We start from the raw sequence: 12,959 nt of genomic DNA on the forward strand, positions 1-12,959 counted from the left end.
TCCAGCAACCCTCAGTTTGTTTCCTGAGATTAAGAATTCCTCATATCTTAAATGTTTATAAAAATAAAAATAAAGTTCCTTAAAAATCAAGTGGAGGAAGTTTCCTTGTTTTTGTGTAAGCAATGACTTTGCCAATTTTTATTAATGAGCAGCCTCTTTCATTCCACAAGACATTCGGTCTGTCAGCCATCAGCAAACTGTGAAATTACTAGGTTAAGAATGGAATACACGGTACAGACCTAAATTGTATAGAGAGTTGTGAAATGAGGTTTTGATGGTGGTGACTCTACAGACTTTTGAAAATTATTTGCAAGGATACAAGCTGTCCATTTTCTTTTGTAATAAGATTGGAGGGGAAGGGGAACTTCTACAAAGGATCTTTAAAATGTCAGTATTTGTTTAATGTATTAAATATCTCTCATAGGGCGCCTGGGTGGCTCAGTTGGTTAAGCGACTGCCTTCGGCTCAGGTCATGATCCTGGAGTCCCAGGATCGAGTCCCACATCGGGCTCCCTGCTCAGCAGGGGGTCTGCTTCTCCCTCTGCCCTCTTCCCTCTCGTGCTCTCTGTCTCTCATTCTCTCTCTCTCAAATAAATAAATAAAATCTTTAAAAAAAATAAAATAAATATCTCTCATATACAGTACATCATCCTGGATCTTTGGGAGGAGTTACAGAAGGTGCAAAATCCAAATGTCTTGGCTTTAAAGAGCTTACTATTTAGAAAGAACGTTAACTTTAAAATACAGACAGCTGTCATCTCATTTATTGAGCACATATGTTGTGTCGGGTACTGTGGCAAGTATTTTTATATATGCTGTATCAGAGATTGGCAAATTATGGCCAAAGAGCCAAATCTAATTCACTCTCTGTTTTTATAAATAACATTTTACTGAAGCACAGAACACTCAGTTGTTTGAGTATTGTCTATGGCTGCTTTTGTGCTACAATGGTAGAGTTGAGTAGTTGTGACAGACTTGAGACAGTCTGGCCTACACAGCTGAAGTACCTACTGTCTGGACCTTTACAGAAAATATTTGCTGATCTCTGTATCATTCATTCTCACAAGAATACTTAGAGATAAATATAGTGTTTCCCATTTTACAATTAGGTAACTGAGGGTTATAGGTGATGTAACTTAGTGGCAAAGTTTGGATTTGATTCTAGATTGTGTGATTCCAAAGATCCATGTTCTTATGCTAAATTCATACAGAAATAGCCAAAATATGAGGTAGGAAGAAATAAGAGCCTTATAGAGTCACAGAGGAACTAGAGTTCAGTAAAGAAAGATATGATTTTGAGGTCGGGGTGATAAAGATTCTGGAGAAGATCACATTTGAATGTAAAAGCAAAAATGGATCTCAAGATTTGTCACTCCCAAGCTCAAGCCCAGGAAAAGTTAAGAGATCAAGGTTACATGTTTTGTTAGAAGCAGATCTGAGATTAGAACCAGTTTTTCACTCACCCAGCCCAAAGTATATTGTCAGTGACCATGCTGAGCCATTCAATGTTTTTGTTTGTGTGGTTACATGTTATAGAATGGCAAAATTATTTGAAATGGAGAATTTTACATTATGCTCAATGATTAATTGAACTAAAGGCCTGTACTTCTTTTATTGAAGCAATAAAAAATACATGTATGTAGGTATTTACATGATATCCACCCCCCATCTTACCAAATACATATATATATTTTTTCCAAATATATTTTTTTGTGGAGAATCACACTTCTGAGACCGTGGGAACCTCTGGCATTCTCACCAATTTTAAGATTCAAATGATAATCAAGAGACCACGAAAGTCAAATATTTATATACATCTTACCCTCAGAATCAGGCAGCACCAGGCCAGGAGAAAAATGGAGAAGTAAACAGGTACAGCCAACAGAAGCTTACCTGATACTGTAGAGTACTTTGCCATTTTTTGAAATTCGAAGCAATTTGTTGTCGGTGGTGACATCATGGAAGTTGGCACCCTTCTCATTGGCAAAGAATAAATCTGGTTTCCAAATGGAGTCCAGCATGGATGGGTCTAAGTCCAGGGAATCATCAGGGTACTCGCTATATGCCAGCCGTGAATCATTCCACTGTTGTCTCAGAAAAATGTTCACTCGGTAGTCCTATAGAAACCCCATGCATAAGAGTTACTTATCATGCAGTCTGGCATAAGAGGTCCATCTACATTTCCCATCACTCTTCTCCCTGATTTAGCACAGTATTGGTGTCTGTATGAACCAGGCTATGTATATCTTGGTCAAAATAAACCACTCTGTTCTATTAGGAGTGGGAACAGAGGGGAGAAAGAAAGAAGGCTCAACCAAACCAGAACACTAATGGAACACATTGAGTTGGTTGAATTTTTTTTATGCTTAAATTTAAATCATTCATCCTGGGAGGAAATAATACTAACTCAAGCTGATTTCTCCATAGAAAAAAGGTAACCATGAGTACAGAAGTCAGACTGTGATGGTAGATTTTCAAAACTGATTCATTTTCCAAATCAGAAATAACATGATCTCTATTCTCATACTGCTCAGATGCTCTGGGCAGAAGGAAACCCATTCTGTAATTTTGGTAGTGGAAATCTTATTATAAAATCTGACATGATGGGGCAGTATTTTTTAAATTCATCTACATAAGTATTAAGATGCTTCATGTTGACAAGATAATTCCCTCACACTACTTACTTTTCAAATTCTTAAATATTTTATCATTTCTCTGAATAGGTTGTATTTGTAGTAGTTGACTTGATACTTCATCAATACAGAGATCTTTTTCATGTTTTCCTAATCTGAGCACCTTCTGACAAAGGTGTTCCTCCCTATGGGAGACTCAGGTACATCCTGTCATTCCCACTTGATCTGGGAATTTACTTCTTTGCCAGTAAATCAGCCTGGGGCAGTGACTTCTCTTCTGGGAATTTCTACTCAAAGGTCTTTAGGTTCATGGAAACTGTTGCTTTCCTTGGTAGAGTGGACCCCAAAAGAGGCTTCAACAGTATTCCCTAGTCAAGTGGGACTATAGTTCAGAACTAATAGTTGTTCACTCCTGATACTTATGGTCATTTAGAGTGATACATACTCATAACCTTCTTACTCTCTTTCCTTTTCCTTTTTCACCATTTGCTCCATCCCCACATCTTTGTTACCTGGAGTTTTGGTCATTGTTTATTTTACTCTAATGGTGACCAACTTATCCTGGTTTACCTGAGAACCTCCCACTTTTAGCCCCCAAAGTCACACATTCAGGGGACCCACTCACTTCTAGACAAAACCAGGATGGTTGGTTACTCTACTAGGTAGAGTGGAGACACCTCAGGGTGGTCAGTTTTGGTTCATTCCCTCAGGGCCAAAAGAAAAAAAAATAAGTTATAAAGATTAGGGTATATGGAAAAGAGCTTCAATCCAGCTCCTTCTACCTATTACTAAACTATCCAAATTCCTGGGACATTTTTTTCAAATACAGCCATCCTGATTTATCAGGCTGATAGAGTATTTTGGAGATGGCAGTTCTTGGAAATAGTGCCCAATGTAGGCTTAAAGAATGCTAATAATCAAATAGTTACTAACTTCTGAAAATCAGTCATCAAAACCCAGCTCATTTGGAAAGGTTGATATTAAAAGAAATAACCTTAAGTTTCTCTGTTGTACAGCATTAAGAATTTTCTGACTTGGAAAATTTATCAGCTGACTTTTATTTGGGATTTTACCAGGCATGAATGGCAAATTTTCAAACCTAAGAGGGCACTGTTGTGGGCCCAGTCAGGCTTCCATCCCATCCTGTTTGCTCACTGATTCCTCCAGTGAGTGAATCAAGGGAATAGCAGAACCTCAAAGTTGTTCCCATCATATAGTTTTGGAATTGTTCAAAGGGACCAGAGGATTTTAAGTGGAAAGAGATTACCAGTTCAGTGTTTCATTGGCAACAGGAGTTACTGGAAGCTTTGGAATTGTGTGTGAATAAAGAGTGATGATGTGTGTTATGTAGAAAATCAAAAAAAGGGGCTATTGAAAATACAATAATCCAATTTACATATAAGTATGAACTAGATACATGAACTGTGAGCTTTCCTTAAGGTTTTCTGAGGGAAAAAATGCAGCTTCTCCAGTGTTTGACATCCACCCCTGTTATATCCCTTTGAGTAAAAGCCAGTTTTCCTTAACAAAATGGTGTGTGTGTGGGTGAGGGGTGGTCTATGAGCTTGTTTCAGTAGGAAGTAGGAGAAAAGAGAATTTCAGAGAATTTCATCCCTTAGAGAATGCTGGAGGTAGAGAAACTCTAAGTATGAGAAGCAATGACAGCTAGAAATAGTAGAGGTGAATGTGTTAAATATCTTAGGCCATTGGGAAGCCAACTAGGCTCCCGCCCCTATCTAGGAAGCAGTTGTAGGATGGGAAAGGCCAGTGAAGCCAGACAGACAGTACTGGGCAGCGAAATCACTAAGAGAACATCACTGCAATCCTCCCTTGAGCCTGAGAATGATTTAAAGCTGTATATTGAAAGACTCTAGAAAATATTACATGATGACATACAATATGAAAACATTGACCTTTAAAAAAATCAATATAAATTTTCACAACTAATGTACATCTTTTTTTAAAAAGTCTTTCCCATGAGCATTCTTCTCCAGTGTTTCCTGGTTTCCTACTTTGAATTATATATAGAAAATGATAAAATAGATTCTCCCAATATTAGAACTTTAAAAAGAATACTGAATCTATCATATCACATTAGAACCGTTAAATGTCTAACAGTTAATTTAAAATAAATGAATCCTATTTGTAAGCAAGGATAAGTAGAAAACTTAGAGAAAAAAATATAGTTTATGCCATAATGACAGGAATTATATGAAATACAACTTCTGTTAGATCTTTTGGAAGTATCCTTTATATAAATGTATAGGAATTATAGTTTTCCATACTTTTGTTTATGATGATACACACTATTCTAAAATAAATAGCAACCCTTAAAACCTTTTAGAAAAGGACACCCAAGGAACTAGAGACATAGACATCCAAGGAAAAGATCTTCTGGGGCTGGACCTCTGTAATTCTCTCAGTTCACTATGATTTTCAATGTAGGATAAAAATTTGACACATGTGATTTCTCTGCGCATCATCTCTGTTTATTTAGAGATAAGTTTATTTCCTCATGATATTCCAAACCACAGGAGATAGTTATATTCTTCTGTAGTTTTTCTTTGTCTTTGTGTTTGCTTCTAGGTTTAATAAAATATTAAAGGCAGAGTAAATATTGAGAGACATGCTTAAATGCAGACTGAATTTTCTTTTACACTGCCTTCTCTCTACAAAGACATATTCTACTTCAAATAAATGTCATATTTCCTTGTATTACAATTTGTTTTCCTATGATTGACTCTCTGGGTATTAGATTAGGTCATGGAAACATTCGAATTTATATACATATATATATATATATGCAAATATGTATGTATTTTTTTCAAATGCTGTGTTTAAGTCATATAATCTTTATTATATTCTTTTTTTTTTTTAATTTGACAGAGAGAGAGATAGCGAGAGCAGGAACACAAGCAGGGGGAGTGGGAGAGGGAGAAGCAGGCTTCCTGCCGAGCAGGGAGCCCGATGTGGGACTCGATCCCAGGACCCTGGGATCATGACCTGAGCCGAAGGCAGACGCTTAACGACTGAGCCACCCAGGCGCCCAATCTTTATTATATTCTTAACACAGGTACTACGAGTACCTACATTCCATACTATTATTTTATATCGAGTTTATTATTTCTAAAGTTTCACTTTTCCTAATACCTTCTAATGCTATGCCTGTGGCACAGATCGTTTCCTTAAATTGAATTATTTTGGTACTATTGTATTTGGTCTAGCATTTATGCACAGAGATTGCCACTCTGTCTCATACATACTCATATTAAATCTTACTGTTACTCTCTTATTATTTTTATATGTATACATTTCTCAATCCAATTACGTTGTAAAGTTATCAACCATAAGGATATGCTTTGTTGATTCCCCACAGTGCCAATGTGGCCCTTTGGTTTTAACCTCTGGCTACACTGCAGTAAAGTTTTCATCCTCCTGAGTCTGTGCTAGCTTTGATATGGGAAGTTAGCCTTGAATTTGGAATTATGGGGAGGGGTGCAGTTGTTTTATGATGAATTCATAAAGGCTGTAACATTGCACTGTTAATTTAGAGACCAAGATCACCTTCTATCTCAGTTAGAAAGAAGATGTGGTCCATATATACAATGGAATATTACTCAGCCATCGATGAATACCCAACTTTTACATCAACATGGATGGGACTGGAGGAGATTATGCTAAGTGAAATAAGTCAAGCAGAGAAAGTCAATTATCATATGGTTTCACTTATTTGTGGAACATAAGGAATAGCATGGAGGACATTAGGAGAAGGAAGGGGAAAATGGGGGTGGGAATTGGAGGGAGAGACGAACCATGGGAGACTATGGACTCTGAGAAACAAACAGGGTTTTAGAGGGGGTGGGGGGGGGAGAGGGGATTGGTTAGCCTGGTGATGGGTATTAAGGAGGGCACGTACTACATGGAGCACTGGGTGTTATACGAAAACAATGGATCGTGGATCACTACATCAAAAACTAATGATGTAATGTATGGTGACTAACATAACATAATAAAATTAAAAAATAAATTAAAAAAAAAAAGAAAAGGGGGAAAGAAAGAAAAAGAAAAGGTAAACTGACATTCTCCAGACAAAATATAAACTGTTTCACCACACATCCCTTACTAGTCTCCTAAGTTGTTTGGAACCACAAAAAGATTATTCTACTGAAATCTCTTAATACAGGGTCAACTAGCAGTGACCATCAACAGATCCTTGTGACTCTTCATGAAGAAAAGTGTGTATTTTAGGGGCGCCTGGGTGGCTCAGTCAGTTAAGCATCTGACTCTTGATCTGAGCTCAGGTCTTGATCCCAGGGTTGTGAGTTCAAGCCCCAGGTTGGGCTCCATGCCCTCCACACCGGGCATGGAGCCTACTTAAAAAAAAAAAAAGTGTGTATTTTGGAATAATGTATATCATCATAATGATTCATAAAAATTTTCCTTAGATAACACAAATACATTGTCTTCCGATCACATATATTCAACACTAACACATGAGAGGAGTGAGAGGCAGTATTGGGTCTGTAAGTGAGCCTATACCTTGTGGGCAGGTAGTACCAACAATAATTTAGTGAGATAATATCAAACATAAGAGGGGCAAACTCGATAGCACCAGAAGAAAGTTATCCTGAGTTCTTAAAATGGATAGTCATTGCCTCTTATTTAGAAACAAACAAATACCCAAACTGGATCCTTCAATAAGGCTATCGGGGTTGTAGAGTGAGAATGGAGCATGAGGGAAGAGGGGAAAATCAACCTGTTTAGAAACTCAAAATTCTGAGGCATGCTTGGAAAAATTCATTCCAGAACACAGAGAGAAAGCAAAATTATTATTGCTCCCCAATAGCACTGAGCCGTGTCCTCAGTGACCACATACATTACCGTGCAGAAAAACTAAGGGTCTGATGTTCTGAATTCAATTAAAGACAGTTCAGAGAAAAATCTGGTTCTGTTTAACTTTTTTGACCAATTTTCTTTCCGTCAGAATTTGTGAAAATATGGGTCAATTCACGGGTGGTAGACTCTCAAGGTTTGGTTAAGGGAAGTTTGGGCTGCAATGATATTCTGTAACTCAGAGGGTGGATTCCCAGGCAGGGCCCCATGGGTCTAGCAAGATAGACCCTTTCAAGGTGGAGCAACTCTCATATTCTTTTGAGCATCCGCTTAACATCTATTTAAATACTGATGCCTCAGATCCAGGGTTGGCAATCTATGGCCTGCTTTTTGGAGTATAGCCACACCCATTTGCTTACTATTGTTTATGGTTGTTTTCCTGCCCAAAGGGCAGAATTGAGTGTGGTGACAGAGACTGGCAGGCCCTCAAAGTCTTAAGTATTTACTGTCTGGCCTTTTACAGAAAAAAATGTTGGCCAGTCCCTACCCTACACGGCATGAGGATTTATTAAGCATGATAGAGTTTCCAAAAATATTTATTTTAGTTTCACACACAAGCTTTAATTGAAGAAAAGAAAAGATCCTTTTTAAAAGCCAAATGAAGTTTGTCATTCCATCAAAAGCTAAGAAAGAAAAGAAGAACAATATGCATCACTGTTCTGACCATGCGATTCAGTCTATCTCAAAGGGCAAGATAGGCAGGCTGTTCATTTTACACTTGAGCAGTGATTTCCAAGTTTTCTCATAGGAAACATGACAAAGGACACCTTAATAAGTGGCCAGGAAGCACCTAAGCAGACCATTTATTAAACACCTTCAGTAGCTATTGAAGACACGGGAAAACAAGGACATCCAGAGTTTCCGTTTTCATCTCCGTGAGTGTTTAGCTTTTTCTCGCATTAATAAACATTGAAAAAGTGCACATTTACATTTTTGATTGAGGGTAAATGCAATGGGGAGATTTAATCAAAGCAACGTAGGAGTCTAATTAATGCAATCAGCATTAGGTCGTGCAAATACCGTCATTGAACGCCATGGTGTAAAGCTGGTACAGTGATTTGGGCTGCTGGAAGATTTGCCCCTCTGTTCTCAGGATAAAACCAAGAGGGGAGAGACAGAAACTGAATGCCAAGCCCGGAGCTGGATTAGTCTTTCTATGTTTACCTTGTCTTGTGAGTCATTTAATAACCCTATCAAAACTATCTTAGGGCGCCTGGGTGGCTCAGTCGGTTAAGCGACTGCCTTCGGCTCAGGTCATGATCCTGGAGTCCCGGGATCGAGTCCTGCATCGGGCTCCCTGCTCAGCGGGGAGTCTGCTTCTCCCTCTGACCCTCCTCCCTCTCGTGCTCTCTGTCTCTCATTCTCTCTCTCGCAAATAAATAAAATCTTAAAAAAAAAAAAAACAACTCTTATTTGAGGGGTGCCTGGGTGGCTCAGTCGTTAAACGTCTACCTTCGGCTCAGGTCATGATCCCAGGGTCCTGGGATCGAGTCCCACATCGGGCTCCCTGCTCAGCGGGAAGCCTGCTTCTCCCTCTCCCACTCCCCTTGCTTGTGTTTCTTCTCTCGCCGTGTCTCTCTCTGTCAAGTAAATAAATAAAATCTTCAAGAAAAAAAAACCTGTCTTATTTGAGTAAAATTCTTAATTCACTACATCCTGTCAAAGCACCAGAAGTCTCATTTCTGGACAATGCTGTGTCAGTAATATTAAAATGGGTAGTAGAGTTGCATTATGTCTAATTTTGCCAGTGAAAAGGAATGGTAAAAGGTAAATAACTTTTTGTAGCTCAAGGACACCAAAAAGTACAGTAATTTGTTAAACACAATCTTAGTAGCCTAAAAGAGAAAATTTATAAAGACAAGGGAACAAAATGTTTTACTTCTCAATGGCATTATGCTCATTATTTCACTTGAGTGTTTCTAGGACATCAGCCACCATAGTACTTAGTCAAGCTCAACTATATTTTATTTTGACTTCATGCAATAATATGACTGTATACTTTACATAATCATGAAAATTAGCCAATTGATTTAAGACTTAAAATAAATAGTATGAGGACCAAGAAGAAATTTCACCCAAAAGTCAGTCTCCACACTATTGCCTAGTACTGTAAGGCTATTGATCTAATAGGCTATGTTACAGGCGACACCATCACCATGACATTTAGAAGGAATATTGGTGGATTTTATAGTATCTGAAATTTTTTTCATGTACACGAGACATGTTTGCACATACATTATGATGAGCTTATAATTAGTTTTATGTTTATTGGGGTTTTTTTGGGGGGGGGGGCGAGGGAGCCATGCATGTGATGTAATTGCTATGGACTTGGGACTACTTTCTTTTGCCAACAAGATTGTTTGTGTGTGTGTGTGTGTGTGTGTGTGTGTGTGTGTGTGTGTTTATTGTAAGGTCAGCCCCTTTGGCATATACCTTAAATGTAACATATCTGAGGCTTGACTGTGTTAAAACTTTCATTATATGAAAAAGACTGGCTATAAAATATACCTCCCGAACTTTGAAATTTATATTTCTGAAACATTAGAGATACAAATATTTAAATATCCTTAATGTTACACTGTTTATTACTGATAATTCTACCTAAATCCAACCAAACAACAAGTGTTTCCAAAATTTCTTTGGCATGATGGATAAAATATTATTGAATTTGAAGTAATGAACATTTGACTAATGACTTTCCAAAGTGAAAGTGTATAAATAATCACTTTCTAGAGGTAAATGAACGTGGAAATTGGCATTCAGTAAATGTCCCACAATATAAAACAGTGCTTCTTCGATCCCATATCCCATTCCTTCACACGATGGCTTCAATGCTCAGTCCCACTCACCATTGTAGTTTCTGCTATTGACCCAAAGCTGTTGATAAATATGTTGCAGGTAACATTTACAGGAGGCCCTGCAAGTTGAACAATAAATAGAAAATTTGACAGGTTGTGTTCATGGCATAATCAAGTCATGTTTTTCTCTTGCCAGTGGCATTGTAGCACTTACCATGGTGGTTTCTGTGACTGATCCAAAACTGTTGATAAAAATATTGCAAGTAACGTTTACTGGAGGACCTGCAGAATGCAATAAGAATATTGCGATAGACATTGAAGCAAAAATACAGCTCCATCAACATCTGTGCAAATGACTAGAAAGGTAAACTAAATTAAAATGATGGTGAGATTGCAAAAAAAATGAAAAACAAAAAAAATGAAAAACAAAAATGCTTTACCCAGAGGTTCAGAGTGATAACATTTCCACTAGTATTTCAAATAATGACAGTTAAGCAATGATAGCTTACCAGCAGAGTTTTGGATTTAGAAAATATAAGCTGGAGACTATTAAACTGAATTCACTGTCAGTAGTTGCTATCAAAATAGCCTTTTGGGTGGGTGGTTTTCTTCCACCTGAGGCTCATCAACATTGTAGACATCAACAGTGGGTGCCCCACGGTGTTGAAACAGCCTGGGTCATGAGTCCAAATGGAGCTGCATTTTGAACTGTGGGTGAGTCAGAAATACCCACTTCCTTTTCTATGACTCCCTTTAAATCAGTGGGTCTAACTGATTCTCTTGATACCTTTGAATTTACCCCATTCATTCTTTATATCCTCTGACCCCCCAATGAAAACTGATGTACAGAAACACAAAACCAAAGAAAATGAGCTGATTTTAAGGAAGAAACTCAGAAATGTCACTTAACGCCCAGATTGTAAAGCAAGGGTTATTAATTCTCAATGTGCTTTCAATAGAGAACCCACTTTTTTCTCCAGAGACCCAGGGGCTAGCTCTCTTTTTCTCTTGCTCTTGGTCTCCCACCCAAGCACTAATCAGGCCCTTTTCTGCTTAGTATCTGCGATCAGAAAACAACAGGTATGTTCAGGGGGGTATGGCCACAGGCCCTTTGCCCTTCGATGATAGGTATCATTGTCTAATGATTTCCAATTTCATGTTGTTCTGGGGAATATATTTATTGCCCTCATGTAGTTACCCCCTAGCGCTTTCTGGGATAAGAACACACTGCCATGAACCATCTATTCACTTGCTGATTTCCCCGGTGGAAAATTGTTTCTCTTCACTCAACACGGTCTCAGCAACCTAGTGCAGGCTACACTCCAGTTGGTTCTGTACCCAACAAGCCACTAGGATCTAAGTGAGGAGGAGTTTAGGTTGAGGTCTCCCTCTCAGGCTGGTAGTAAAACAACAGCTGTGGTGGCACTTGAGCACCATGTTTTTAAACTCTACAAGTTGGTGGGTTCCCCAACCCTGTCCTTTGAGGAAAGGAAACTGAGGCTGAACAGCAATTTAAGTCTCCAGGCAAGCACCTTCAGTGAAAGAGATGTGTTGAGCTTTTTTCTTTAACATAACTAACTTTTGTTTTTTAAATGAAAAACAGTTGTGTTTATTTTTTTTAATGTTGTAGGTATAGAATCACAGGCACCCCCCCCCCATTACCAAAGCATTTTTCAGCCTATGTCTTTGAGATATTCCAAGCCTTATTGTTCCTCCCTTCCCCTCATATTTTGGCATCTGCCAAGATGACCTCCTCTCCAGGGTCAATTTCTACCCTGCTTTATTTGTTTTTCTCTTTTGGTTACTCAAAACAAAACAAAAATGACTTTCTTCCTTGGCCATAAAATTCTATTCTATAACAAATATATTTTTCTGCTAATAAGAAATAAATTAAGACAAGGTAGAAACAAGCCATAAGAAATTGTGTATGTTTGCTTTTTTTCTTCTCTTCACAATAAAATATTTCATTTTAAATAGCCCAACTCAGGATGGAAAACTTTCACGAATTTTTATATACAAGATAGATAAGAAAATGAATGATGATTGGATAAAGAAACAGGAAAAAGAGAAATGTTATCTTAAGAAGAAGAATTTGAAAATTCAAATATAGATTGTCTTCCACTACACATTATCCATTTGTCTGGCCTCCCCAATTGGCTTGCAAGCATTTAGGAGGCTGGATCATACCATCGTATATTTATTTTTATCCTGCCGTGTAAATGGAAGTGTGAGTGTATTGCTGGAACTCAAGATATTTTTTAAGCTACCACATACTGACACACTGTATTAGGCACGTTTTAAAAAGTATCTAGTTTAATCCTCAAAAAAGAGGAATTGTTTTACTGCACCAGCACATGTTTTCAGATGAGGAAACTGGGGGTGAGACAGGTTAAGTAACTTGCTTAGAGTCCTGCCACAGTAATTAGAAAAGCTGACCCTCCATGCCTTATCATTCGGATTCCCAAAAACCTAAACTTTCAACCACTTTGCTGCACTGCATTCATTATAGGATAACCTCTCTCCCTCCTGACCTGCCAACGGTGGTGCTTTCCACTGCTTTGTATATTTCTGGGATAATTTGATACTTTATATCTGACCTCTTCAATCTTCGGCATTGTCTCAAGTTTCATTTGCA

At 38.0% G+C, this 12,959-nt stretch overlaps 1 protein-coding gene across 2 annotated transcripts in view; it reads right to left on the bottom strand.

The window, feature by feature from the left end:
- GLRA2 (glycine receptor alpha 2) overlaps positions 1-12,959 on the bottom strand; it is a 177,933-nt gene that overhangs the window by 123,727 nt on the left and 41,247 nt on the right. Inside the window, exons 3-4 of one of the 2 annotated variants that reach the window (XM_021682428.1) lie at positions 10,376-10,443; positions 1,894-2,117 (exon numbers count right to left, since the gene is read on the bottom strand). In XM_021682428.1, coding sequence (XP_021538103.1) covers positions 1,894-2,117; positions 10,376-10,443 — 292 coding nt within the window. Of the gene's footprint in view, positions 1-1,893; positions 2,118-10,375; positions 10,444-10,538; positions 10,607-12,959 lie in introns of both variants that reach the window. The other variant, XM_021682425.1, reaches the window with a different exon arrangement.

The sequence above is a fragment of the Neomonachus schauinslandi genome, chromosome X (genome assembly GCF_002201575.2).
Source record: "Neomonachus schauinslandi chromosome X, ASM220157v2, whole genome shotgun sequence".
Taxonomy (NCBI): domain Eukaryota; kingdom Metazoa; phylum Chordata; class Mammalia; order Carnivora; family Phocidae; genus Neomonachus; species Neomonachus schauinslandi.